General features: G+C 33.6%; 2 protein-coding genes across 4 annotated transcripts in view; one reads left to right on the top strand and one right to left on the bottom strand.

The window, feature by feature from the left end:
- Positions 1–1,634: 1,634 nt before the first annotated feature.
- On the top strand, positions 1,635–8,496 carry LOC106665404 (calcineurin B homologous protein 1). 2 transcript variants are annotated; one of them, XM_014391815.2, is made up of 5 exons: positions 1,635–1,743; positions 1,847–1,996; positions 5,554–5,817; positions 7,710–7,803; positions 7,893–8,496. In XM_014391815.2, exons 2-5 carry the CDS (start codon positions 1,930–1,932, stop codon positions 8,035–8,037), a joined length of 570 nt encoding a protein of 189 aa, XP_014247301.1. In that variant the 5' UTR covers positions 1,635–1,743; positions 1,847–1,929; the 3' UTR covers positions 8,038–8,496. The 2 variants fall into 2 exon arrangements, with proteins under 2 accessions (XP_014247301.1, XP_014247302.1); XM_014391816.2 differs by having other exon boundaries at positions 1,659–1,738.
- Positions 8,497–11,301: 2,805 nt separating this feature from the next.
- The window catches only part of LOC106665424 (3-hydroxy-3-methylglutaryl-coenzyme A reductase-like), a 59,664-nt gene continuing 43,084 nt past the window's right edge, over positions 11,302–27,881 (bottom strand). The window contains exons 2-19 of one of the 2 annotated variants that reach the window (XM_024229767.1): positions 27,241–27,279; positions 22,887–23,066; positions 22,689–22,800; positions 17,264–17,351; positions 17,000–17,190; positions 16,816–16,922; positions 16,086–16,237; positions 15,816–15,935; positions 15,633–15,754; positions 14,138–14,346; positions 13,849–14,043; positions 13,465–13,706; positions 13,206–13,383; positions 13,024–13,130; positions 12,715–12,919; positions 12,476–12,650; positions 11,564–11,702; positions 11,302–11,496 (exon numbers count right to left, since the gene is read on the bottom strand). In XM_024229767.1, the coding sequence (XP_024085535.1) occupies positions 11,427–11,496; positions 11,564–11,702; positions 12,476–12,650; positions 12,715–12,919; positions 13,024–13,130; positions 13,206–13,383; positions 13,465–13,706; positions 13,849–14,043; positions 14,138–14,346; positions 15,633–15,754; positions 15,816–15,935; positions 16,086–16,237; positions 16,816–16,922; positions 17,000–17,190; positions 17,264–17,351; positions 22,689–22,800; positions 22,887–23,057 (2,583 nt within the window). In that variant the 5' untranslated portion in view covers positions 23,058–23,066; positions 27,241–27,279 and the 3' untranslated portion in view covers positions 11,302–11,426. Of the gene's footprint in view, positions 11,497–11,563; positions 11,703–12,475; positions 12,651–12,714; positions 12,920–13,023; positions 13,131–13,205; positions 13,384–13,464; positions 13,707–13,848; positions 14,044–14,137; positions 14,347–15,632; positions 15,755–15,815; positions 15,936–16,085; positions 16,238–16,815; positions 16,923–16,999; positions 17,191–17,263; positions 17,352–22,688; positions 22,801–22,886; positions 23,067–27,230; positions 27,280–27,881 lie in introns of those variants that run through there. The other variant, XM_014391838.2, reaches the window with a different exon arrangement.

Genomic DNA, 27,881 nt, shown 5'->3' with positions numbered 1-27,881 from the left:
AATCTATAAATTATTAATAATAAAAAGGTCTCTAAAAATATAAACAAAATTGATAGTTTGTGAGTCTTTGTATAAAAAAATGTTCCATTTTTTTTTAAATTTTCTGTTTTGTTTTTACACTAGGTTTGTAACCCTTCATTGCCAGGGAGATAATAACAATTGTTATTTGTTTTTATTATTATTATTAATTTTTAAGGGCGTTTTAACGACTAAGGTCATTTCACGCCCTAACATCCAAACCTTCTCTCTTAGGTTAGCTATATGTATCCCTTCTGAGTGCTATAAAGCTCTGACTCCAAACTTTCACTCGTAAACTAATTTATCCTATTGCCCATTAAAAATCCCATTTTAAATTACATATAAAATTTATTTGTTTCTTTTTTTAATTAGAATTGTGAATTTTTGTTCTATAATTTAAACATTTCCCATAGGCTTGTATGGCTAATAATAATAATAATAATAATAATAATAAATAATGCAAAATCGCAATTTAAATAAGAAAAATAGCTCCCTCCAAAACAAAAAAAAAGAAGATAAAGATAAAGAAATGTTATTGTGTTTTGTTTCTTATTATTGTTATGTAGAATTAGTTTATGTATCATATTTGAATGGAAGAATAAAAGGATAAGGATGAGCCAATACTCATGCTGAGACTGTTGCTAGTCTGACTCCATTATTATTATTATTATTAGCCATACAAGCCTACGGGGAATTTTTAAATTATGGAACAAAATTCACAATTCTAATTAAAAAAAGAAACAGAAATAAATTTTATAAATTTATTAAATTTTATGCAATTTAAAATGGGAATTTTGTATGCATTTGGCCTTCCGAATTAAGAATTTTAAAAAGAAAAATTAAAGCTTGGATGGCAATAGGATAAATAAGATTACGAGTGAATGTTTGGAGTCAGAGCTTTATAGCACTCAGAAGAGATATAGCTAACCTAAGATAGAAGGTTTGGATGTTAGGGCGTGAAATGACCTTAGCCGTTAAAACGCCCTTAAAAATTAATAATAATAATAATAATGGAGTCAGACTAGCCATATTTTATTAGTATTATTATTGTTAATAGTATTACTATTATATTTAGTTATATATATATATTGTTATCCTGACCCATTATTTATTGTATGCCCATTTGCCCAAAATAAACTAGCTCGGCACTAATAAAAACAGTGTCATTTCATCAAAATTGGTTCAGTGTTAGTTCATTAAAACACATACATCACTTTTATATATACAGATTAAATTTTTGGACATTTTGGGAATTTACACCCATCATAAGAAATAAAAGAAATATGACCATTTTGCATCCATGCGGCTACAACGAAAAGTTTAAATTTTTTTATTAAAAAAATAAGGTGCTGATAATGGATGTAAATAACCAAAAAGCAGAAAAAATTAATGAAAAATAATGAAAAAAAAACGGAAAATTTTTTTATAAAAAAAGTTATATAAATATAAGAAAGACAAGTTTAAAGAAAATCCATGTTAATATAAAAATTATAAACAAAATTATTATAATATATATTTTGAAATGAGGTGGTTCAAGTAGAATTGGCGGGTGGAGTGGTAAGTCGAGTGGCCGTCAGGGTGGAGAATGATATCGTTCATTTAGCCTTGTTCCCTGTTCGTTCTTGAACAGCTCATTCCTACTTTATTGTTCATTCGGACTGAACCGTTTCAATTCTTATCTGCGGGTTATCTGTCTTATGAAATTACACTCCTTCTTCGAGTAAGGTACATTTGATTATTCATATGTATTTAACAATACAAAAGTAAAAATTGCTGGAACAGGAAGTGTTTTATCATACTGGACTGTGAATTTTTGATTTCCGTTTAGAAAACCATTGCCGTTTTGAAAGTTAGTCGTCGAAGTTTTGAAATCTTGAAAGAGGTCCAGCGGCGGAACCAGTATCGAGGAAAATGGGAAATCGTTCTTCTTTGCTTTTGAGAGAGGAGGAAATCGCAGAAATAGAAGAGGAAACCGGCTGTAAGTTGATAAGTCTGTACGATTTCTTTTGTCACGTACCAGTGCCAGTATCAACGTTTGAATAAACAAGTACATTCAATAATACACAAATAATTTTTCATACAAAAAACACCATAATTTCTAATATAAAAGGCATAATTGACATTGTCTTCATTGGAGTTGGAAAAGAACATATGCTGTTTTTCAGGCCATTGTTCGTTCACGAGAAAAAAATGTCAAATAAGAACTAATCAAGTGATGTAATATGGATCAAATGAGAAGTGTGCTATTCATTAATCGAAGTTTTATTTTATCATTGGAATTGACTCAAAGAAATTGAAATAAGGTTTTAAGGTTAAAAGGCATAAACGAACTAAATAAAAGCGGAATCTGTACCCAAGGATGTGCAGATGACATTACACTAAAGGAAAATTTGCCTACATATTAAAAGAGCTCACACAAAGAAAACTCATCATGGTAGAGCAAAAATCATTTAAAGCAAACCCCTCAAAAACCACACTAATTGCATTTACTAGGAAATATAGAAATACAAGCCTTCTTTAATGAAATGGTGCCGTTAAAAAATGAGGTTACATACGTAGGAACAACCTTTGATTAGCATTAGCCTAGAACCCTCACCTGCAGTACATCATAACAAAAAGCAAAATATTGCTAAGCACCAGAAGAACTAGGCAAATCGTGGGGATTAAAACAGAAAATGGCCTATTGGCTATATAAGGACGCAATAAGACCCTAATTATCATATGGCTCACTAATCTGATGGACCAAAGCTAAGCAAAACCAAGTTGTAACTACACCAACCACATGTATTGTAACACTAAACCAAAATGTAACCAAAACAAGAATGCAAAGACTGGTAACTGAGGGTGTTGTTGGCCGCAACGGTTTAGGTGTTGACATAGTGTCTGAGTGGATCGAAGTCACGATAGCCCAAGTGGTAGAGCAGTGGCGTATCTAGCCGAAGGTCATGGTTTCAAATCCCACTCGTGACACTGACTTTTTTATCTCAACTAAAAACATTATCTATTAATCACTGGCTTATTAATCTCAACTAATTAATAGAAAGATATTAATTGGTCAATTCATCAATTGGTCATATCAATTGGACCACAAAAACTAGTGAATGTTGACATAGTGTTCATTACTGTAAGGTTAAGGTCCTGGGTTCGAATTTAGCAGCCTTGCATGTATGTATCCCAATGGCAATGAAAACAACCTTGTCAGTTTCACTGGAAACACTGCTAAACCTACCTTGTTGAAATATGTATACAAGGAGAATCGAGTAAAAGCACATACATAGTATTACTGAAAACTCAAACTTTGTACTCACACTTCACAGAAAAAAGTTTAATTATGAATAGGTAGCCAGTTCTAAACTCTAACACTAACCCTAACCTTACCTTACCTAACCCTTCCCTAACTGTAATCCTGCTCTAGCTTAACCATTCCTAACCAAACCCACATCATTATGCCAATGTTATGTAAATATTACAATTAATTAAGGTTTTTAGTTGAGATACAAAAGTCACTGGCACGAGCGGGATTCGAACCCATGATCTTCGGCTAGATATGCCGCTGCTCTACCACTTAAGCTATCGTGACCTCGATCCACTCGGACACTAACTTCCCATCTCAACCCCACCTTTTTGAGGTACTTAGGTAGGTAGGTTGAAGATCGTGGGTTCGAATCCCGCCTGTGCCGTTGACTTTTTTTATCTCAACTAAAAATCTTAATTAATTGTAATATATTAATTGGTCAAGTGGACCATGAAATTAGTGAATGTTATGTAAATATGTTCTCAGATGCCACTTTACCTTGTCCTATAGCAATGTGATTGCCAGTTTTGGTGGGATTTTTTAATCATGAGTTTGCTGTGTCTGGTACCTCAGGAGTTCATCCACTTTTGTTTTTTGTAGACACATTCTGGGATGGAGGATTCTATGCTTTATCTTGTTATCCCAAGGTTCTAGGCATATATATATGTATATGGTCTTGCAAATCCTCCTATGGCCAGTTTGTCTGGTTTTCATTACTTAGAACTCCTTTGTGTCCTGGCACCCAAGATTTTTTATTAAATCTGAATTTTAGGATAGTTTAAAATTTATTCTGAAGAAACAAACAATGAATTATATAAAATAATTGTTGTTAAGTCTTCAACTTCTAATATAAAATAAATTTAGTAGGGCTTCGGTGACCGCAACGGTTTAGGCCTAGACATGGCGCTCATCACTGTAAGGTAAAGGTCCCGGGTTCGAATCCAGTGGCCCTGCATTCGAACCGGACATATTTACAAAAGGGCTTTTTTTTTTCAAAACACTGGCACCCTGAGGGTTTATATGATCTCTGCTTTTGCGAACCCTCGTAAAAAAAAAAAAAAANATCCAATGTGTGTCCACATAATTTTTTTCTCTCTTAAAAGTAACTATGAATTATGAATTCAATGATACAAATAGTCAAGGTACCCCAAATAAATATTAATAACTACTCTTTGAATATTCATGAGTGGTTATTGATTAATTCATTAGATGTGTAGCACCCTTATTGCTTCGTATTTTGGAATTATTTTTAGAAACATGAGCTGGTTTGTAAAAAATGTACATAAATTAAAAATATCACCGAGTTGATCGTATGCTTTGACTAATGATGCATTGGCCAAATTTTCTCAATTTATTTATTAACAACATTCCACTTGCCAAAAACTTTATCACTTGGGAAAAGTTGGGTATGGCCTTGGGAAGTAAATCCTAGCTTAAAAATATTAGAAAATTTGGTAATTGTGTTATTGTTATAATTCACTAATTTCGTGGTCCGCTTGACCAATGAATATATTACAATTAATTAAGGTTTTTAGTTGAGATAAAAAAGTCAGTGGCACGAGCGGGATTCGAACCCACGATCTTCGGCGAGATACACCGCTGCTCTACCACTTGAGCTATCTAAAGGGAAAAGAAAAATGGCAAAAAAGGAGGGAAAATTTAAAAAAGGTGGGGTTGAGATGGGAAGTTGGTGTCCAAGTGGATCGAGGTCACGATAGCTCAAGTGGTAGAGCAGCGGCGTATCTAGCTGAAGATCGTGGGTTCGAATCCCGCTCGTGCCATTGACTTTTTTATCTCAACTAAAAACCTTAATTAATTGTAATATATTGTTATAATGTTCATTATGCAGTAAAAAGTAAATATGTAAGTATTATTAATCACTTCAATTCAAAAATCGCTTTTGATTTATTGCCAAATATCAACTCGTTAATATCTTAATGGGGGTCATCAAAAACCCCATTTTTTTTTTTTTTTTTTGCGTTATGAACTATGCATATTAGCCATGTGACAATTCGTATATGTGTGTTCAAATTTGGGGGGGTTATTGTGAAAAAAGGGCCAGGGGCAACGGTGGGAATCGAACCCACGACCGCGGCGTGAGAGTCTCTCACAACATTAATAGTATATCATTGTATTATTTAGACATTTTTATTGTAGTGCTTTATAAAAAATACTTTACATATTTAGAAACATATCTGCGTTTGAAATTTAAATGTAATGTTTTCTGTATAATGTTTTAGTTACACCAAACCAAATTGAAAGGCTATATAGCAGATTTACAAGTTTGGACAGAGGGGACTGCGGTACACTTAGCAGAGATGATTTTCTAAGGATTCCAGAGCTAGCAATCAACCCACTTGGTGAAAGAATTGTGCATGCCTTTTTCGATGAGAGTGGAAATGACAGAGTAAATTTTCGACAGTTTATGCAAGTCTTAGCCTGTTTCAGGCCTATAAAACAAATGACAGATAACAGGCTTAATTCGAGGGAACAGAAATTAAAATGTAAGTACTACTATACAACAAATTTATATTTCTTTTTCGTTAATTATGTTAAAAATAAACATTACAAAAAACACAATATTTTTAAAAAATCTTAAAAATCATGTACACAAACAGAGAAATGAATCGCCCAAGTTAAAACTTGCCAGCATCAACTTCTTGAATCTAATATCAAATATTTGCTTCCTACTTCCTCTACTTCCCTGGTTGCCCTGGGGTTTTTCTCATCTACCTTGAGTTGCCATGCTTGAGTCCTTTAATTTGAACCCTCCATTTGAGCTCCTGTTTTATAAACCATCGGGGAACTCTCGTTAAGGCCATTCTAATTGATTGGCGTTCCTTAATTTCTTCCAACTTGGCTCGTCCCTGGTCATGGTCTTAAATACTTGTCCATTATTTTTTTGTCTTAAGTACCTTGATTAGCTGACTCTGCATTTGAGACACTAACTCGGCTCATTTTTTAATGTTTCATTTGGGCTGTTAGGCTGACATTTGATTTTTTAAAACTTTTTCTGTGATTTTCACTGTCTGAAATCATAGTGTTTGAACACTGCACGAAGGAAATAAAAAGGCTAGGTATACTTTCCCAGAAGATAGACATCTTCTCTGACAACCAGGCAGCACTAAAGGCCCTAGCCTCATGCGAGGTGAAGGCAAAGAATGTTTGAAACTGCAACGAGGCCCTGAAGGAAGTCAGTGACACTGATAATCCGACCCTAGTATGGGTCCCTGGGCACTCGGGCCATAGAGGCAACAAAAAGGGTGACATGTTGGCCAAAGTGGGGACCAACATGAACTCTCTGTCCTGAGCCCTACTGTGTCCAGTCTCCTGACATTTGATTCTCACTTTTTCCAACCTTCTCTTTTTATAGTAGCCCAAGGAACTGGGATGGGAAGAGAGGCTTAATTTGTGGACATTTTCCCCACATTCGGTTGTGGCAGGCCTAATTTTGAGTTGGGCCTGAGATAACCTGAGATCCAGGGGTTTCCGCATATCCGGAAACCCTCCTTCAGCCCTACCAACCTCTTTGTTGACTAGACCCCTTGCCAGGAGGAAACCTCTAATCCCTAACGAGGTAGCGTTAAGCGCATTGTACTTGTATACTTTCTCTGATAATTTGGAAAGAAACAATAAGGTAATGAATGAGAGAGGATGTGAACGAACTAGCCGATAAAATTACAAATGAGGGTGCAAGCGTTTAAATAAAACACAAAAAGTGATAATTTATCTGATATTTCTTCGATTTCAATTTGGAAAACTTATATGAATTGAAAACTTGAGCTTCACACTCTCATATTTTCTCTGTTTCATAGAAAAACAATGAATCATGAGTATGTTTTTTTAACCTAACCTAACCTGTCCCTAACCCTAATTTAACTTAACCCAACGCATGTGCACTTCAATCTTACTAATTTCTAAATATACGATTAGTATGTTTAATGCTGGATAGAAAGTTATAACAACACCGAAATGTTAAATCCTCGAGAAAATTGGTCATTTCTGATTATTTTGGTCTGTTTAATTTTGCCATTTTCATGGCAAAAATGCGAAACAGGTCTGACTGACCAGAATACTAATGACAGGTGATTGGAAATACCCAAGCTACATCATCTAATTTTTTTCCCCAGTGTCACTGACAAGTGACGATAATCTCCCTTTTTTTTCACTGTGACCTAAAAATAAAATCTATTACCCTTAAGGCAGCTGTGCACTTTCTGTAATTCTTCTTTGCTTATTTCCTCAGGTGTGCTTTGAGGAGGGATATATATTTGTATAGTTTATTGTATTTTGATATAAGTAAATTCTTTATTGGGCTATGGAAAAAGTGTAATATTATTTAAGCTATAAAATTAAATTGTTAATTTAAATGTAATTATTTAATGTTTGCTTTTAGTTGCTTTCAAGATGTATGATCTTGACAATGATGATCTTATATCACGAGATGAGTTGTTAGCTGTGTTGCACATGATGGTTGGAGCCAACATAAGGTTAGTTATATGTTGTTTTTCTGTTTTGTTTTAAGAGTTATATTCAAAAATTAAACTAAGTTTGATTTATGCAAAGTTTTCGATTTCAGTGAGGAACAGCTCACATCGATTGCTGAAAGAACAATTCTCGAAGCTGATCAGAACGGTGATCAAATGATATCGTTCGATGAATTTTGTAAAGCCCTAGAAAGAACAGACGTCGAACAGAAAATGTCCATTAGGTTTCTAAACTAGGTTTGCCTAAACCTTGAAGTTGTAGATTTTGGATAAAATATAAACCTAATTCTCAAATGAAATAGATATTTGGTGGAACCATTTGGGATTTTCAACATTCGTGTTGTGTTTTAGAAAAAAGTTTTTTTTTTAAGTCATAATTTATTTTTACATGTATTTATATGTTATACAAAGCATTTGTTATTAATTATTTGAAATTGTTGTGAAATCATTCCTTGAAACATTTCAAATAAATTGTTAAAAGTTGTGCTACTTAATTTGAAGGATTTTGTTTTTATAGTTACAAGCATAATTTAATTTTTGCTAGACTTTCTCAAATGGGATCACCATGCTACTATAGACTGTGAAGTAAAGTGCTTTTATATATGCATTCTGTAAGTTATGTCTAAAACACTTTCGTTTGAAGATGATATATTTTTTGTATTGCTCTTTAATACAAACTTGAATATATTTTGATAACTGTTTTATTTTATAAACTAACAAAAAGTTGGTTAAATAAATCAATAATTTAGATTACTGTTACCAACTACAAAACGTGATAGATTATCGATTAGAAAGAAAAATATACCTCACATTGAGAAATTAATTTAATTGTTAAGCTACAAACTTGAATAATTTTTCTTTTATGTGGAACTTTGTTTAGCAGTCGTTAAAAACGATACTTAGATTTTAAAAGCAGAGTACATTCCTAGTAAAAAAGTATTGGTCAGGAAATAGGTTGTTAAAATGAGGCTGTTTTAAGGCCTTATACATCTATAATTTCCTTGGTTTATTAATATGTACAACTAACTGCTAAAAGTAAACAAAATTGTATTACATGTTATAAGGCCTTTTGTAATATAAATGTGTATTGGATAAATATATTTTTTTATAGTATTAAAACTTGAAAACGATTGTGAAGCATTTTAAAAAATAATGAAATAACAATAGTTATGTACATAAATTGCAGTTGTGTTTTTTTCATCAGAGAGGTTACAGTGCTGTTTTTAATGAATTGTGACAAAATTTTTGTCAAAGGAGTACTTTAACTAAATTTATTGTATGTGATTGGTATTTAAAAAGGAAAAAAAATTACCTTTATAAAACTATATATAAAGGAGAATATTCCATAATGAACTTATTTATTAAATGCTATTGTTCAATGCAATATCTATAATATAATTAATACACAAAACGTGCAGACATTAAAAAATTTTTTTTATGGAAAGGTACTTACAATTTGTTATAATTATTTAAGAAATCACATGTCCATGCAAGAAAGTTAACCCCCAATTAACTATGTTGTAACACGTTTCTACATTTTAATTAAATTTGAAAGTATGTATAAACATATATTTAAAAGGCCTATTAAAAGAAAAGGATATTATTTTGTCATTAATACTAACCCTATTTAGTAATTAATGGGACTTTAATGACAAATAAGTCATAAAACAATATCTGAAAGAGCACCATAGAAATTTAAGTTTTTCAATTATAACAACAAAACTTAAGATTTATATAATTGTCTATTGCTTAACATGGACAATTTTTGTTTTGAATTTTCAATGGTGTACATAATTTTGAACATTTGAATTATAATAAAATATATTACACCAATTTACCATGCATATTTTAGTAACATTACTGTAACTAGTCTTGAACCAAATCTTGTAACATCAATTGTCACTTATTTGGTTTGTTAATGATTTTTAAAAGTGCATGTGCATGAGAACATGTTAATATTAGCGTCAATCAATAAAAATTACCATTTTCAGTTTAAAAGTATATTTATTATGCCTTCATTATTGGTTTATATGTCTTTTTCTATGTTTTTTAGCACTTAGTGGCTCAATCCACCTAAAAATAGCCAGACATGTTAGCTCTTTTTGACGTGTTGGTTCTTGAAAAAAATAAAACAGGGGAGCACATAGATCTTCTCAGGTCACTGTGCAGAAGGCCTTTTTTTCCCGGAATTTTCCCTATCCCTAAAAGTGGCTGATGGCAGAATGTTGAGTAATCATCAACGCTCAATTACTTAATACATATAATGTGTAAAGGAATATTGAGCAACTCTACCACCCTACTTGAGTGAATGGTATGCAAATAGAAAAGAAATATATTTAAGAGTGAGAGTGAGTGTCTAAGTTTAAAACCTCCATGTGTTGGCTGGAATGACCTGCCGTTACCATCCTTGGAGCCTCACTTTGGTGGTGGAACAGAGACAGAGGCCTGACCCCGGACTGCCATACACGAAGTAGGTGATTCTCACGGTGATCTTTTTTACTATGCTTCAGCGAGTACAATTTTCATTGTATAAAAGTGTTTGTGTGTAATATGTAATAATAAAGAAAACAGGAATAATAAAAACATTAAATGTCAAAACTTATTATAATTTTTATATACATCTATTTGTTTTGTCCTACTCTTAACCGTATTTATGATTTATTCAGACTAGAATAATTTCTTACAGTGCATCTAAAGTGGATTCTTCCTATCTTTAAATATTACCAAATGATTGGACTTATTATTTAATTAAGTAATGCAATGCACATATTCAAAACCTCCGAACTTCCTAAAGAAATACATCTTCAAAGTTCAACTGAGCAACAGACATACATTTAAAGAAACAATTATGAAAATCTATTAAAATTTTGTTTTGATTTTTTTCCCTGAAATTGAACCATTGAAAAATCGTTTTCCAAATTTATATTAAATGATAAGGAATAAACATTAGTTAATAAATTTATCACATTTTGTCCATTCTAGTACAATAAAAATCATATTTGAGCTAGACTATGTTATTTGAATTATAGTCATTTTGTATTCAGTTTTTGAAAATGAGTGATTATTATTTTACAGTAGAGTAATGTAAACTCTTAAGTTACAAATTTTACTTAAGTAACCAAATGATGTTGTTTATATAAATTAAATACATATCACCATATTTCTTATCCTCGTTATTTACATTACTAATTATTATTTCAAGTTTGGAGAATAATTAATCATTCTGATATATTTCCAATGTATTTTTCTTCACTAAAGAAAATTGTAAATACTATAAAAATCAATTGCAATGTAAAATCTGAAACGTTCTTTTCAGCACCAAAAACCTTTTTTTTAATTTTTACATAGGTATCACATTTACCTGCAATCAGTAAATTCACACATACTTTAATTTCTACTTATCCTAGAGCATAAAATGTATTTATATGTATATTCACTTAGAACCAATAAATGCAAACAAATATATATTATTTTATGTGCTATACCTATTAAGTCTTTAAAAAATTCATACATCAGAAATAAAACAAACTACTCACACAAATCTCAAAATAATTATTAACTTATATAAAAGTATTAACTTTTAGTACATAAAAGAGTCTTTTTGAAATTGGTTTTAATTAATTTATTCATTTACTTGATCCAACGAACGGAGGTACTTTATTCTGTTGTGTCAAATCATTTACAGCAGCTGACGATCTGTTTTTGTAAACAACATTATTAATAATAATTGATCTTAAATTTATTTTAATAATTAGAATTGTACCTGTTATGTCTTAAATGACTTTTCACCAAATGGCCGGAGGCGAGAGCAGACAAAAGAGAAAGTTCTCCAGCTAGGACAGAAGCACAGACAATTCTCGCTAGCATGTTAGCATTCTGACCTGGACATGTATCATGTGCACCTAAAAAAATATACATTTTACATTACTTCTTTCCTCTGCAAACCATATATGGAAAACACTTTTTTCTTTTGTTCAAAGTCAAGCCCAACTTGACTGGTTCAAGTAGTAAACATAAAATAATAAAGACTATTAATTTTTACAATTGAATGTAGAAAAACTATGCATAATTTCACTAATTTCGTGGTCCGCTTGACCAATTAATACTTTATAATTAATTAATGTTTTTAGTTGAGATGAAAAAAAGTTAATGGCACGAGAGGGATTCGAACCCACGACCTTTGGCTAGATACGCCGCTGCTCTACCACCTGAGCTATCGTGACTTCGATCCACTTGGACATCAACTCCCCATCTCAACCCCACCTTATGAGTTTGAAAAATGGCAAAAAGGAGGGAAAACTCAAAAGGTGGGGTTGAGATGGGGAGTTGATGTCCGAGTGGATCGAAGTCTCACGATAGCTCAGGTGGTAGAGCAGCGGCGTATCTAGCCGAAGGTCGTGGGTTCGAATCCCTCTCGTGCCATTAACTTTTTTCATCTCAACTAAAAACTTTAATTAATTGTAAACTATGCATAATGTTAATATTGTAAGTAGGATTGAAAAAACTAGGTTAATTTTTTTTTAATTGCCTTACCAACAATTGATCAATAAAATTAAGGAAAATCTGAGAGGAAAATACATAGTTCTTCAAAATGAAACTAAACCTGTTTATCTCATTAAAGTTTTGTTACCCTTAATTATTGTATAAATTGCACAAAATTGTAATATTGCTGTACCTCGGACCCCTAAGAAATCGAGGCACGCTGCCTGAGCAGGGAGTTGTGTTCCACCACCTACTGTTCCAATTTCGATGGAAGGCATAGTGCAAGACACATGCAAATCTTGGCCTTCATCTCCCCAAGGCTCCATTAATGTCATACAATTGCTACTGCTGACATTTTGCGCTGGGTCCTTTAGAATTAAAAATGAAACGAGTTGAAAATAATGCACATTTTATCGATATTAACATACTCACTTGTCCAGTAGCGATAAATATTGCTGTTACAATATTTGCAGCATGAGCGTTGAAACCTCCAATGCTACCTGCAACTGCAGAGCCAACTAAATTTTTGCTTATATTTACATCGACAAGCGCCTGGACTGAAGTTTTTAGTATCTTTTTAACAACATTCGATGGAACAGTCGCTTGGCAAACAACAGATTTCCCTCTCCCTTCAATCCTAAATTTGAAAAAAATATAAGACAATCCAAGATAACATAGAAAGAAAATCCATTTTTTACAAGCAGATAGTATAAATTATAATGTACCGCACAAATTTATTACCAGTTTACTGCTGCAGGTTTTTTATCAGCACAAAAATTTCCACTGAGACTAAGAATTTCCATATCTTCAAATAGCGTTTGAATATAATTTAATGCTACTTCTGTACCCTGAATTATAAATATTTTATTTTATAGTTATTATAAGAGAGAAATAATTTATTTTTATAATAAAGCAAACTATACTTTTGATGCCATGTTCATTCCCATCGCATCTCCTGTCGTCGCAACAAATCGAATAAACAAATATCTTCCAGCTATTCTCATGTGCAGTTTACTTAGCCTTGCAAATCTGCTGGTCGAATCAAAACTTTCCTTTATTTTTATGAAATTTTCAGGGACTTGCAGCCATTCCATCACTTCACTAATATAAACATTCTTATAGTATGTGTAAGCATTTTGGGTGTAATTTTCCATTTGAAAAAAAAAAAATTGTGCTAATTACCTGGCCCTTGTGATAGATTTGAAACGTACAACTGGGCCTCGAGTCATTCCGTCAGCTACAACACGACTTGTAACTCCACAATTCATTAACGCTCTACATCCTCTATTGGTACTTGCTACTAAACAGCCTTCAGTGGTCGCCATTGGTACATGAAATAGTTGTCCATCGAGAAGTAACGGTCCAGCCATTCCTACTGGAATTGGCATGTAGCCAACTACATTTTCACAACAAGCACCTAAAACCTTTGTGAGTTTTACAAAATTATTAGTGTGCTTTTCTCAAGTACAGTATCACAAAAATGTCACACATTAGTAAACAATATATTGCTAGTTTTTGAGATCTAATGATTTAAATTAATTTAATAAAATTAATTATAAACATTACCTTACTATAATCATAATTTTTATATGGTAAACTTGAAATTGCTTCTGGAAAGCCCCCAACGCTACCAACAATCTTGCGCCTGATTTTGACTCCCCTTTCAGGATTGTTCACAGCTTTTTCTAGTGAATATGTTGGGATATGTCCTTTCTCAACAAGAAGTTCAACTTCAAGATCACTCAAATTTTCTGCCATACCCTAAAGTATAACATAAAGTTATTTAAAAATGGTTTTTTTTGGAAAAAAAAATTGTTTTATAATATAAGATGAAAAGCAGGACATCTACACTTACATCTTTTTTATAAATTGACAAACAATCTTCTAATGGCCTTATGAGTTTTGAGTCGTGAACATTGGTGATTGCGGTGTTGACCGCCGTTGATTCCAATGCATGCAGTTCCATTGCAAACATTTCTTCTGTTTGGATGAGTTTAGATTCTCTTTGTGTGTGAAAGTTTTTTGTGTTGATTTCTTCTCCGATGAAAGGTTTTATGCCTATTCCTGAAATGGAACAATAACCAGGTTTATATTAAACAGTTCATTATAGATTTGTTTTTGGGTTGGATGATCAATTTTTTCTTTGTATGATAATTTTGCATAACTGGGGAGGTTAGGTTTGGTTAGTCCTGGGGTTAAGATTAGGGACAGGTTAGGGTGTGTGTTAGGCTAAAGGTTAGGAACATGTTTTGTTAGGTTAGGGTGAGTGTTAGGGTTCAGATTAGAGACAGGTTAGGTTTGATGGAGTGCTGGGGTTAAGATTCGGGACAGGTTAGGGTGGTGAATGATAGGGTAAAAGTTAGGAATGAGTTTGTTTGGGCTGAGACTTGGGGTTAAGATTAGGGACAGGTTAGGGTGGTGAATGATAGGGTAAAAGTTAGGAATGAGTTTGTTCAGACTGAGACTTGGGGATAAGGTTAGGGACAGGTTAGGTTTGATGGAGTGCTGGGGTTAAGATTAGGGACAGGTTAGGGTGGTGAATGATAGGGTAAAAGTTAGGAATGAGTTTGGTTAGAATGAGACTTGGGGTTAAGGCTAGGGACAGGTTAGGTTTGATGGAGCGCTGGGGTTAAGATTAGGGACAGGTTAGGGTGGTGAATGATAGGGTAAAAGTTAGGAATGAGTTTGTTTAGGCTGAGACTTGGGGTTAAGGTTAGGGACAGGTTAGGATGAGTGTTAAGATTAAGATTGGGAACAGTTTGGTTAGGTAAGGGTGAGTATTAGGGTTGAAACCGGGAACAGGTTAAGTTAGAACGAGTGTGAGCGTTATGATCAGGGACAAGTTAGATTAGAATTAGTGTTAGGGTTAAGATTAGAAATTGGTTTGATTTTGTTCAGTCTTGGGGTTAAGATTAGAGACAGGTTAAGGTGAGTGTTAGGGTTAGGATTAGGGAGATTAGGTTACATACTGGATATATTCATCTTTGAAGCATTTGATATTAAGAAATTTAGTGAAACGGTTCTTTGTTTTTTAGAAAAGAAAAATTATATATGTAATTGAACCTTAAAGATCATCACTGTCTGCTTATCCTTGCTGCTTTGGGTCTGCCAAACAATATTCAGCAGTTCGTCATCTTCAATATTGGGTTTTTGTTCTTCTTCAATCTTGACTCACAAATATCATGTAGACCCAACACTTAAGAAGGCGAACTGCTGCAAATTGTCAGACATACCAACCCAGTGAGGTTAAGTAGATAATGATGATCTGTAAGGATCAAGTTACATATTTAATTCAAAATAAAGATTATAAATAATAAACTATAATTGGATAGTGTTAAAAAAGAAAATACCTTTCGATGTGATCACATCTCCTGCGATGATTTCTTCCTTGTCTTCAAAAAATACAAACTTGACAGTCAGCGCTAGTAGAAGGATCAATATAACTACATGATCAGCACTGACAGTAATCCATCTTTAAATATAAACAAATTACTTTTTGTCCAAAAAAAAGTACTTTAACAACAATGATTTACCTGTATAAATATCCACGAATTTCTTCATTGTCAGTTGAATTTGAAGGAACAGTGTGCTCGCTTGATACAAGAGGTAATACATTGTGTTCCTGTCCCTCCAATCCTTTAATGGTCCAACGACTAAAAAATATTTAAAAAATAGCAAATGAATAATATTCTATTGTATCAATTGTTTCTGTTGCTTGTAAATATTAAAAAACTAGCTAGTTGTTAATTTTAAACCTAATAATTATTTAAACTTATATATGTTTAATTTATAAATGTATTTACCTGTGAAGATGTACTACAACAAGTCCAGCAGACATGATAATTTTAACACGTTGTAAAACAGGGTTTGGTTTTTGTTCGCCATCTTTTATGTCATGCACTTCTGAATTATAATGCCAAGATGGTTTTTTTCCTGGTTCTTTACTTTTAGACAACTGAAAGTGTAAAGACAATTTCATATTATTATAATTATTGCAATTAAATTCACTAATTTCGTGGTCCGCTTGACCAATTAATATATTACAATTAATTAAGGTTTTTAGTTGAGATAAAAAAGTCAATGGCACGAGTGGGATTCGAACCCACGATCTTCGGCTAGATACGCCGCTGCTCTACCACTTGAGCTATCGTGTCCTTGATCCACTCGGACACTAACTTCCCATCTCAACCTGGCAAAAAGGAGGGAAAATTCAAAAGGTGAGGTTGAGATGGGAAGTTAGTGTCCAAGTGGATCGAGGTCACGATAGATCAAGTGGGAGAGCAGCGGCGTATTTAGCCGAAGATCGTGGGTTCGAATCCCGCTCGTGCCATTGACTTTTTATCTCAACTAAAAATCTTAATTAATTGTAATTATTGCAATTGTTACACCAAATAAACATGAGAATACATGGCATCTATAAACAAGATTTTTCTAAATGTTCACCAATACTTTAATTTTATCTATAAAAAGTAAATGATATATTATATTATTATTAACATTATTAATGATATAATGATAAATTGCAATAATCACTTCAAGTATTAAGCTCAAACACGCTGGGTAGAATGTCATGAATACGAGGTAATTCACTACAACTGACATGCAAGCAAAGGAGCAAAGTAGTTCAAGTCTTCTTATTCCTAAACATATAAAAACCTTGATTATTATATTATCCACATTGTCTAGAATTATAATACAGTATTAGATCATAACTTGCCAGAAAGTGTGCCCACGCTAATTGCCAATGTTTCGACTACTGTATCCAGCGTCAAAGTAGGTCCTAGAAGTTCAAAACCTCTGGCAATATTTTTTTTAACTTCATCTTGAGTTGAAGCGCTTAGTGCAAATTGGGCCAATATTGTTGCCCTTGACAAATCAATTAAAAGTAGAAAAAAGAAAAGAGCATCTCTGTTCACAAAATAAAATTAATTAATAACCCTAGCAAAAAAACCGACTATAACTGAACTACAAAGTAACTTACTCAAGATCGGATATGTTTCCATGTAAACAATTGATCACCCCAGAACTAAACACAAAACTTGAAAACACAGTGAAGAGAGCAGCTATACCTGTAAATTATATTTGTTTATTAATACTTGTAATAAACATCACAATATGACAGATTAACAAATAAGTACCCATTTGAAGAAAACAATGGTAAACAAAATATTTTGCTATTGGCTACTCATTCATATATTCATGCTAATAAATACATTCATTCACAAGAAAAGTGGAATACAAAAAAAAAAATTTACATTTTTAATAGAACTGAATTTAAAAGAAAAATAGAACAGATGGACCTGAAGTTACAGAAGTACTCATTTTGTTCAAATACATGTTGTTACATAAAACAGAAATTTGGAAGCCCCATTCACTTTTGCAGAACTTAATTTCTCTCTGAAAAACACAAATTGTAGTTCTTCAGGTATGGATCAAATTCATTATAGAATGATTAATAATTTTCCCGTGTATATCAAGCATGCTCTTCTCAAAGTATTTAGTGGTATTTGGATGAGTTGCAAAATTCCCGATAAATGGAAGGATATTTTAGTAATATTAATTAAAAAAGCTGGCAAACCACTTCATTCCTCTAGTTCGTATGGACCAATTTCTTTAGGGTCATGCATTAAAAAACCTATGAATGCATTATAAAAACTCACATAGAATAGTGGGCATTATTACAAGCTTCCTTCCTCTCAATTAATAATCCACTCAAGAAATAATCCATGAGAAATACTCCTTGAGCACTCAAAACCAAAAAGACCCACAAAAGAAGAGTAGAAGGAGGTGGCAACCATAATACAACCTAAAGCCATCTTCTGGGCCCTTGAGAAGTTTAGCCCATATAAGGTGCCAGTAGACGGAATCTACCCAGAGCTACTACAAAAGGGTCAAGAGATCCTGATGCCTTACTTAGGCTATTCGGAACCTTCCTAGCGTGGAGGCTATGCTTTGCTGTAGTGGTAAAGAGCTACCATGTACACATCATGATAGATCGTATACAACAAACCCCTAACCTGGTTGAAGGTGGTGTAAAAGGGAGGAACTATCTATTAACCCCTACAAAACCATAATGGTTCCATTCACAAGGAAGAGGACAAAAGGAAGCCTAACCAGGACCTCGATCCTGTTTTCCAAGCAGGCCAAATATCTAGGGATCACATTAGACCAATGGCTCACATGGAATTAACATATAACTAAAAAAAACCAAAGAGTTAAAATTGCCTGGGGGAGGTGCAAAAGGCTCTGTGCCAACAACTGGGGATTAAACCCCAAAATGACCACCTGTGTTTTAAGACCAATGCTGACATAGGGTCAGTGGAGTGCGCAGTGGGCCAAGACTCTGCATGCCAAAGCATTAGAATAATAAGTAGCACCCAAAGACAAACTTGTCTCAGTGTCACTGAAGCCATGAGAAAAAAAGCCAACTGCGGCCTTGGAAGTGTGGTTAAAACTCCTACCACTCCATATTTTAATCCAGGGTATGTTATGGTGGAAAAGGATACTAGAAGCGGGGTTTGTATTCCCCAGGCACTGCAGCCTTCTGGCTTATTGTACCTTCCTAGTTCCTTAGTTCAGTCAATAGACTTAATCCTTCTTCTTAGAAGTATCAGGTCATTGACTGTTGCTGCTGCAATTTGATTCCCTAAGTCTTTTCCGTACTTTAGGTTAAACCTCCATTGAGCTGTTGCTTCGCATTCGAAGACGATATGGGTAGCTGTTTCCTCCTCCTCATTACATAATCTGCAAATGGGATCATCGCTATATATACCCATGTTGTGTAGATGTTTTCTCAGATACCAGTGACCGGTTAATCCAGGGAGATGCAGGAGCAGCAGCCCACTGGCTCATAATTGGACAACCATCTGCAAGGATATGCCATGTAAATTATCAATGCAAACTAAGGGAGTTACATACAGGCAGATGCCATGTTAGGCATGCCAGTCAATGCCACTACTCCAAAATTACAACTTTACTGAAAAGTGCAAGATACTGATACCATAACTGGAAGAATGGGCCAAAGGAACCTCGCTGAAGGCAAATTCTTCTCAAAAACTGACAAGGGCACGGTGGATGGAATCTCTGGGACGAATCCAAAGGCTGAACTGTCTCTAAACTTATGTAAATATACTACAGTTTTCCAGTCTAATATCATAGCAATTGAACACTGCAGGGAAATAAAAAGGCTAGGAATACATTCCCAGAACATAGCCATCTTCTCTGACATTAAGGCAGCATTAAAGGCCCTAGCCTCAAGCGAGGTCAAGGCAAAGAATGTTTGAAACTGCAATGAAGCCCTGAAGGAAGTCAGTGACACTGATGACCTGACCCTGGCATGGGTCCCTGGGTACTCGGGGCATAGCCATAGAGGCAACGAAAAGGTTGACATGTTGGCCAAAGAGGGGGCCAACATGGACTCTCTATGTCCTGAGCCCTATTGTGTCTTAGCATCTTCCCGGAAAAGTGGATATTTCTTAAATGAGTCCAAAGTTTGGTAAAATAAGACTCCAGGCATGAGGCACGCGAAGTGGTTCATAGAAGGGCCATTTGCAAAACTTACAAGAGAATTACTGGAAGGCAACTGCAACCGAACCAGGATCCTGACAGGGCACTGCCACCTAAGAAGGCACATGCACTGGAAAGGAGTACTGACAGAAGAAACACTGTGCAGATACTGCCAGGAAGAGGAGGAGAATGAAGAACACATTTTATGCTTTCGTGAAGGTGCAGTACATTACGTACATGCAGATTCTAGCAACTACGAGAGGAAAAATCACGAGCAAGATCCTACACTAAGGAGCCGCTTGTAAGGCTATGGAGGTTGATTAACAACCTGAAGCTAGTCAATGCGTTATACAAAAACAGAGGAGCACAAAAGATCTACTCAGTTTGAGGTGCAGAAGGCCACCTCTATAAAACCCTATCCCTATGTGAGTGCAATTTTTATTGACCGACACATACTCGATTGAACACATTGGGTACCCGATTCTGTTCTCACTCTGCACACACTTGCTGACTATCCAATTTGTGATTGTCATGAAAATTGTTAAGCTTCTTCATCATTATACACACTAAATTCACTAATTTCGTAGTCTGCTTGACCAATTAATATATTACAATTAATTAAGGTTTTTAGTTGAGATAAAAAAGTCAATGGCACGAGCGGGATTCGAACCCACGATCTTCGGCTAGATACGCCGCTGCTCTACCACTTGAGCTATCGTGACCTTGATCCACTCGGACACTAACTTCCCATCTCAACCCCACCTTTTTGAAAAATGGCAAAAAGGAGGGAAAATTTAAAATTTATATTCTATTTCTGGTGGTGGGTTATTTTTATACAATGTAAAACTTTGCGGTAGTTTGCTCTGTACTTATTACCAGGTAACCAGAAAGTTTGGTGCAGTTTATAATTTGTTATTGTTTTAATAACATTACTCTGCATTTCTACTTACATAGTAAGATAATAGAAATGATGAATGATGGAGTGAGTGCGGTGTTCAATCCTTTTTTTTTTTTTTTTAAAGATAGTTCCTACTCACAGTAAATGTGTAGGAACTAAGGTACTGTACATGCACTGTGAGTAGGAAGATAAGATGTTTAATTAATTAATTCCAACAGAAAACGGTCAGTTTATAAAAAAAAGTCTCTTGAAGAGTTCGCTGTAAATCATAAAATATTTTCTTTCTTACTGCTTCAAAACAATTTGTGCATGTTTACCGCATGATCTAAGTAAAGTATGAGTTCAATAGCTCAAATAGTACATTTCCATCCTAACTCTAAATGTGACTATCTGGTCACTGAATTATAAATGAATCTTTTAATTTCAAAACTAAAAATAAAAATGTAGTTTTTTTTTTGAGTCAGGGACACTGTGGCTTACAACATAATGAGACCGTGGCGTACAACATGCCGCCATTTTGGCAAAGATGCTACAGCCCATGGAGAACCTGACAAAAACAGATTAACAAAAGCTGATGCTGAAAGATTCTTAAACACAAAATGGAGAGAAAAATGGTGATCATGATATATTAATAGGGCAGGCGGATCGATATACAAATCTATGTTCCAACAACCAAATCATATCACTTGGTTTTCAGGCATGATAAGAAGTAAAAGTTTCTTTTCTATGATATCCTGAATCTGATCAAATCACTCCACATGGGGTGCCTACTTAAAAAGGATTAAACTGAGACTTCCTCCTAACCGCATAACATGATGAGCTGGAAAGTATCAAACACAGTGTTTTATTCTGTCCAGAGTACAAGAAGGAGAGAAAGATATTTTTTGACCGATTAACTCAAAAGAGACTAGCGAACTTTTCAGTTTGGAGAGGGTTTCGGCTATGGGATGCGAACATCCGTACAAACTATTATATAGGCTTCTTCAGGATTGTGATAGGGAGATCTAAGCTTTGAAGAAGGGTGTCGAGCTGTGCTCGGCCGGGTGGCTTGCCTGTGGGTTTTGTGAGAGCAATTTATTTATTTTAGCAAATCAGAGAATTTATTTATCGGAATTTGTATTTTTTTGGCCAAGCAAGTCTGACAGGCCAGAGTAGTTTGGAAAAAAAAATATATATATAAATTCTGATAAATAAATTCTCTCGGCCAAATAAGACTGATGGTATACAATAAAAGAGTTGAATTAAATATTAAACAGTATTATTGCAAAATAATTTTAAATTTTGTTTGACAAAATAAAAGCCAGAAAAACCAATGATGAACTTAAATCATTGTGAGATTTTCTCTTTGGGGTTGGTTTGTACTGTGTTGACCTATGGTTTGGTCATTTCTGGTATTTTTGCCTTTTAACCCTACTGTTTTGGTCTGCCAGAAATGTTTGACAAAATCAGAGCTAGAAAAACCATTGATGAACTTAAATCACTATGAGATTTCCTTTTTGGTGTTGGTTTGTGAGCTGTTGACCTGAAGTTTGGTCGTTCTAGTCATTTTGGCCTGTTTATACTACTGTTTTGGTCTGCCAGAAATGTTTGACAAAATCAGAGCTAGAAAAACCATTGATGAACTTAAATCATTGTGAGATTTTCTCTTTGGGGTTGGTTTGTACTGTGTTGACCTATGGTTTGGTCATTTCTGGTTTTTTTGCCTTTTAACCCTACTGTTTTGGTCTGCCAGAATTATTTGACAAAATCAGACAACAAAATATTGTGATTGCATTATAAAATCTGCCAAACAATAGCTTTTTAAAATTTGGAAATAATGACTTTTTCAGGCGAATTTTTTTGTTGCAAAAATTCAATGAGGAAATTTGCGAATATCCACCCATTTAATTTTTTTTTTGTGTACATAACTTTCTTGTTTGTGTTATTTGTGTTGTATATCTCCATCAAGTCACATGTTTATAAATCTGAATGCATACATAATAATTTATTTTTTAATAGTTACCTAAAATGTATTTTGATCCAAGTTTATGTAGATTTCTAAATTGATAATAGCTATATAGAACGGCCATGCAACGAATTGATGCCATCACAATTACATCCACTGCACTATATTCCTTACATAAAGAACATAGAAACATCATTATATCACAAATGGCATTAAATAATAACTAATAATTTATTGGAAAGGATTTGTTTTTACCTGACAGGGGGGCACTGGGCATGTGTATATTGAGTGTGAGGCAGGAGTAAGAGAATATATTCCTCCTGTATCAATAGATAAAATACAAGCTGTTAATGTAAGCGTGGCAACAATCACCTCCCATGGATGATTTGCACAGAATTCTCCATGAGCCCTATAGAAGCTAGCCATGGCAATTTCCTGAAAGAAGATAATCTTGTTAAAAAATTAAAATTAATAATGCTAAACAAAAACATTATTATTTATTACAATTAATTAAGGTTTTTAGTTGAGATAAAAAAGTCAATGGCACGAGCGGGATTCGAACCCACGACCTTCGGCTAGATACGCCGGTGCTCTACCACTTGAGCTATCGTGACCTCGATCCACTCGGACACCAACTTCCCATCTCAACCGCANGATTACACGACATTTGAAAAATGGCAAAAAGGAGGGAAAATTCAAAAGGTGAGGTTGAGATGGGAAGTTGGTGTCCGAGTGGATCGAGGTCACGATAGCTCAAGTGGTAGAGCAGCGGCGTATCAAGCCGAAGATCGTGGGTTCGAATCCTGCTCGTGCCATTGACTTTTTTATCTCAACTAAAAACCTTAATTAATTGTAAGACGTAAATGTTAACAGATTATAAATGTAGGAACGGGAATGGCAAGAAATTGGTTGATAGAGGAAGGAGCCAAGAAAGCATAGCCACATAAGAGTGGTACAGCCATTTCAAATCACAATACATATTAGACACGAGATCTCTTTGAGGAGCTAAATATGAACTGAAGAAAGCAGTTCATGATTCTCTTCAAATTTGTCCACAAGCTCATTGGGGAGTCCACCATAGATCAAACAGCCATAATTGAAATGGGGAAGGACAAGTGAGGAGACCAGGCATTTGCAAGTGCTGATCGGGAAGAATTTGAATCCTGAATGATAGAATTGGCAGAGGATGGAGAAGGCAGCGAGAGATTTGAGAAATGAAGGGTTTCCAGGATAGGGATTGATCAAAAATTATCCCTAGTTTTTTGATAGATTGGTTGGTTGTTTTACAGGGCAGAGGAATAGGAGGTAAGGATTGGAAAAGGGATACATTGTAAGGATCAATGATACTTATCTCATAATATAGTGGTAATATGTAAAATCAAGAATATAATGCTGGAAAAATATATAACAAAACTACACCAAACTTTATAAATTAATCTGAGACCAATTAAACATCTTATCAATTAAAATTTAAATTAATAAAAAAGGTTAAAAAAATATTTTCAGGGTTGTACTAAGTTTTCATAATTGCATGCAATGTGTATTCCTACACATTGCATTTTTTTAATAAATTATTTATAAAACTAGTCCTGCGGCCAACTAATAATTTTACATTGCCTAATGAATACGATCCATGATAGTAAATACACATAGGTCGAGTCATTAGTGTCCTAATTTAACTAGCAGCCACTGGATAGAGAAATTTGTGAACTTCTTTCGTATTGTAAATATTTCAATGCTTCATCTGTTATCAAATCAATACTATAGGGGGCGTNCTGACTAATGATGGCTGAGTCATTAGAGCATCTTGATTCTCGTATTTGCAATGCTGGTTAATTTAAATTTCGCCACTGCCCTTGAAATTTTATTTAAGTATAATTTGAATAAAGCAGAGTAATATGGTCTGACCACACATCCATGACATACAACTGTTAGTTATACCACCCCTATATCAAGAATTTATTTTATATTATATAGTGGCTCACTGTGACTTGTAAGAGACACCCTGACTTCAGAGACATTGTAAACACATTAGCAATTTGTACATATCATTATCAAATATTCAATATTTATATACCTACATTACAAACATTTTTAAATTTAAACAAATATTTTAAACAAAATTTTTATTTAAGGAACTGTATTAGCTGAGTGATTAGGGCATCTGAGTCATATTTTGTACGCTAGCGGTTCTTGGTTTGAATTCCAGCATAGCATATGGATTTTTAATTGATCATAATATAAGCAAAAGTATTTAAAGCTGTTTAGTCTCTCATCCATGACATCCAAAACATAGTTGGATGGTAAGCCCTCTGTATGACAAGAATTATTTTATATGTTATTTTTACTTATTTATTTTATTATCAAAGAGACTGACCATAGCAATTAACTAGAAAGACCAATATTGTTTAAAGCAGTGGTAAGTGGCCCATAGACGGTCATTATCATACAATATAGATTGCACAATAATTTGACGGTTGCTCCTTAAAGTTCAATAATATTGTACAAAATTTTGTTTGTGCAATGAACTTGAATAGTTTGAAGGCAATATTGAAGTTTGTGCAATATTACAATTAATTAAGGTTTTTAGTTGAGGTAAAAAAATCAATGGCACGAGCGGGACTCGAACCCACGACCTTCGGCTAGATATGTCGCCGCTCTACCACCCGAGCTATCACGACCTCAATCCACTCGGACACCAACTTCCCATCTCAACCCCACCCTTTGAATTTTCCCTCCTTTTTGCCATTTTTCAAACTAAACTTTTTTATCTCAACTAAAAACCTTAATTAATTGTAATTTATTAATTGGTCAAGCGGACCATGAAATTAGTGAATTTGTGCAATATTTTGAGCACTTGTTGATACTTCACAAACTGACTCATATTGCGCAATAATGCCAACAGACGGTGCAATATTTTCCAGGTTGTACAATATATTTTCAACTTTTCGTCAATCATGCAATGTATTGCACAAACTTTCAATATCGTCTACATACGATCAATTAAATTGCACAACACAAAATATTGTGCAATAATATTGATCGTCTATGGGCCGCTTAAGTTGTAAAAAGAAAAAAAAAATGGTTATGAATAAAAAATGGTCTTTGCTAATTCAGTATGATCAAGTGAATAATTAGCCTTAATCATTACAGGAACATTTTTAATTATAACAGAAATTTGTTATATAGAGAAAAAATAAGCTAAAACCATAACTTCGGTCAGTCAAGGTCATCGAGGGATTTCTTAATTTTTTCTTCATTTGACTCTGAAATATTTGTGTGTTTGTTGAAATTGTAAGCTCTAAATTGCAAATATTTTATCCTCTTCATTTTGTTGTACGATCCCTGGTAGAGTATAGAAAAAGGGTTTTAAAAAATCCAAGAAATCTGTGATGTTTTTATTTTTTTTTTAACGATTTGGGCTACTGGCCCATCTTCAGCAGCCCAAATGGGCTACTTCCTGCTTAGCACTCCACAAACCAATGGACATTCCTAACAACGTTTTAATTAAGGCACTTTTCAACACCAAAAATTGGAAGGAATGACCATTGGTTGGTTGCAGAACATTTAAGAAATCTAGACTTAATGTTTACCTTGAAACACTTTTGGTTTACTTTGCGAATTTGTTTTTTGCATTTTAATTTTCTTTTCTTATATCAAGTCTTTGGTAAATAATGTTATCAGTAATTAGGTATATAAATCAACGTGAATCATACATGAAATTATTTATACAGCTCGCCCAACTGAAACGCTGTCACAGTTGTAGCTGAATTTAAGTTTTTCAATAAACCAATTATACATATTATATCTTATGCCCTTTTAGCAATTAATGTCTATAATCCAAAGACTAGTAGTAGTGTCTATAATGTCCAGAGTTGTGATAAGTCTTTTTCTCTCTTGCAGCATGATGAGAAATCAATATTTTCTAAAGTTGCCAATGATGTGAAATGTGTAGCTTAAATATGGACAACTTATTGCATTAAATTCAATAAATTATCATACAGATTGGGCAATAGCTTTAAAGATTTTTTTCCATACTGGTATGCATAAAGTGGGACAAGCTATGTTCTATCCACTCTTATCGAAATACAATCCAGTTTTAGATTGCCAGCAGTATCTTTCTGGGCCATTAGATTAAAAAGTAAATCAGAGAGAAACTGCATCTTTCAATTGATCAAGTTGAAATATTGTTGAAGATATATAAGAAGGAAATATGATAAAGTTGCTGGAATTTCAATGTGAATGTAGTTTGCTGATATTTTACACATCCCAAAGGAAACATTACAATTAAAAGAACCACAAAACATTTAGGCTTTTAGAATTGGTTTCAAATTTTGCATTTTAATTTTGTCTGATACTTAAGGCCAACTATGACAGAATTATTTAGTTGTAAATGAATAATTTCAACTCCTATGATATGTTATGGTAGATATTTTATAAAATTCTAAAAAAGGAATATAAAATTCTTACATAAACTTTTTAATACTGGTTCAATTGGAAAAAAAGTATTTTCCTACCTAATTAAAGTAAATACCATCGTTACATATACATACAAATCTCAAAAGATAATCAATTATATGAATATTGATATTTTATTACCTTTAAATACCTTTAAATGTTTTTGTAATTCGCTGAAGAATGTACAAGTCTGAAACAAAAATAATACTAATTATTACACACTTGAAAATATATATAAATTTTTGCTACTTATTTAACATTTTTATCCTTCAACATCTCTTGTGAATTGATAAAGTTTTCAGGAATGAATAAAATAGATCGACAAAACTATAAGTGTCATCATCGACATCATCCAATTATATAAAAGTTATTTTCGAAAAAAAATTATAGATCTCAATAGGTTTTTCCTAATTCGTTTCCAGATGGCTGATGAAATTTATTGGATTCCTATGACAATCCTTTTATATTTCAGTATGATGCCAGGCTTGTTAAACATTTATAAACTTTTTACATAACAGTCTTAATATGTCTTAAAACAAACACGATCAGATTTAACCATAAATCTGTTTTTTGTTTACCTGTATCAAAGTACATTTGTTAGCTTTAGCCAAAAATCCAAGTTAATGTTAATTTTTATCTGAATAGAGAGCATCTGAGTTTTCAGAATATCTTTGGTTAATGTCTTATGTCAACTTATTTACTAGAATTTAAAATTTCAGTTTTTGCTTGCCCCTCCCAAAAAATTGCATTTAGCTCTTAGAAGTAGCATTTTTGTTTCTTTGATCAACATTT

Source organism: Cimex lectularius, unplaced genomic scaffold, assembly GCF_000648675.2.
Source record: "Cimex lectularius strain Harlan isolate CLEC.00 unplaced genomic scaffold, Clec_2.1 scaffold41, whole genome shotgun sequence".
NCBI lineage: Eukaryota > Metazoa > Arthropoda > Insecta > Hemiptera > Cimicidae > Cimex > Cimex lectularius.
Note: the sequence above shows the minus strand (reverse complement) of the source record. Positions and strands in the feature narration are given on the sequence as shown.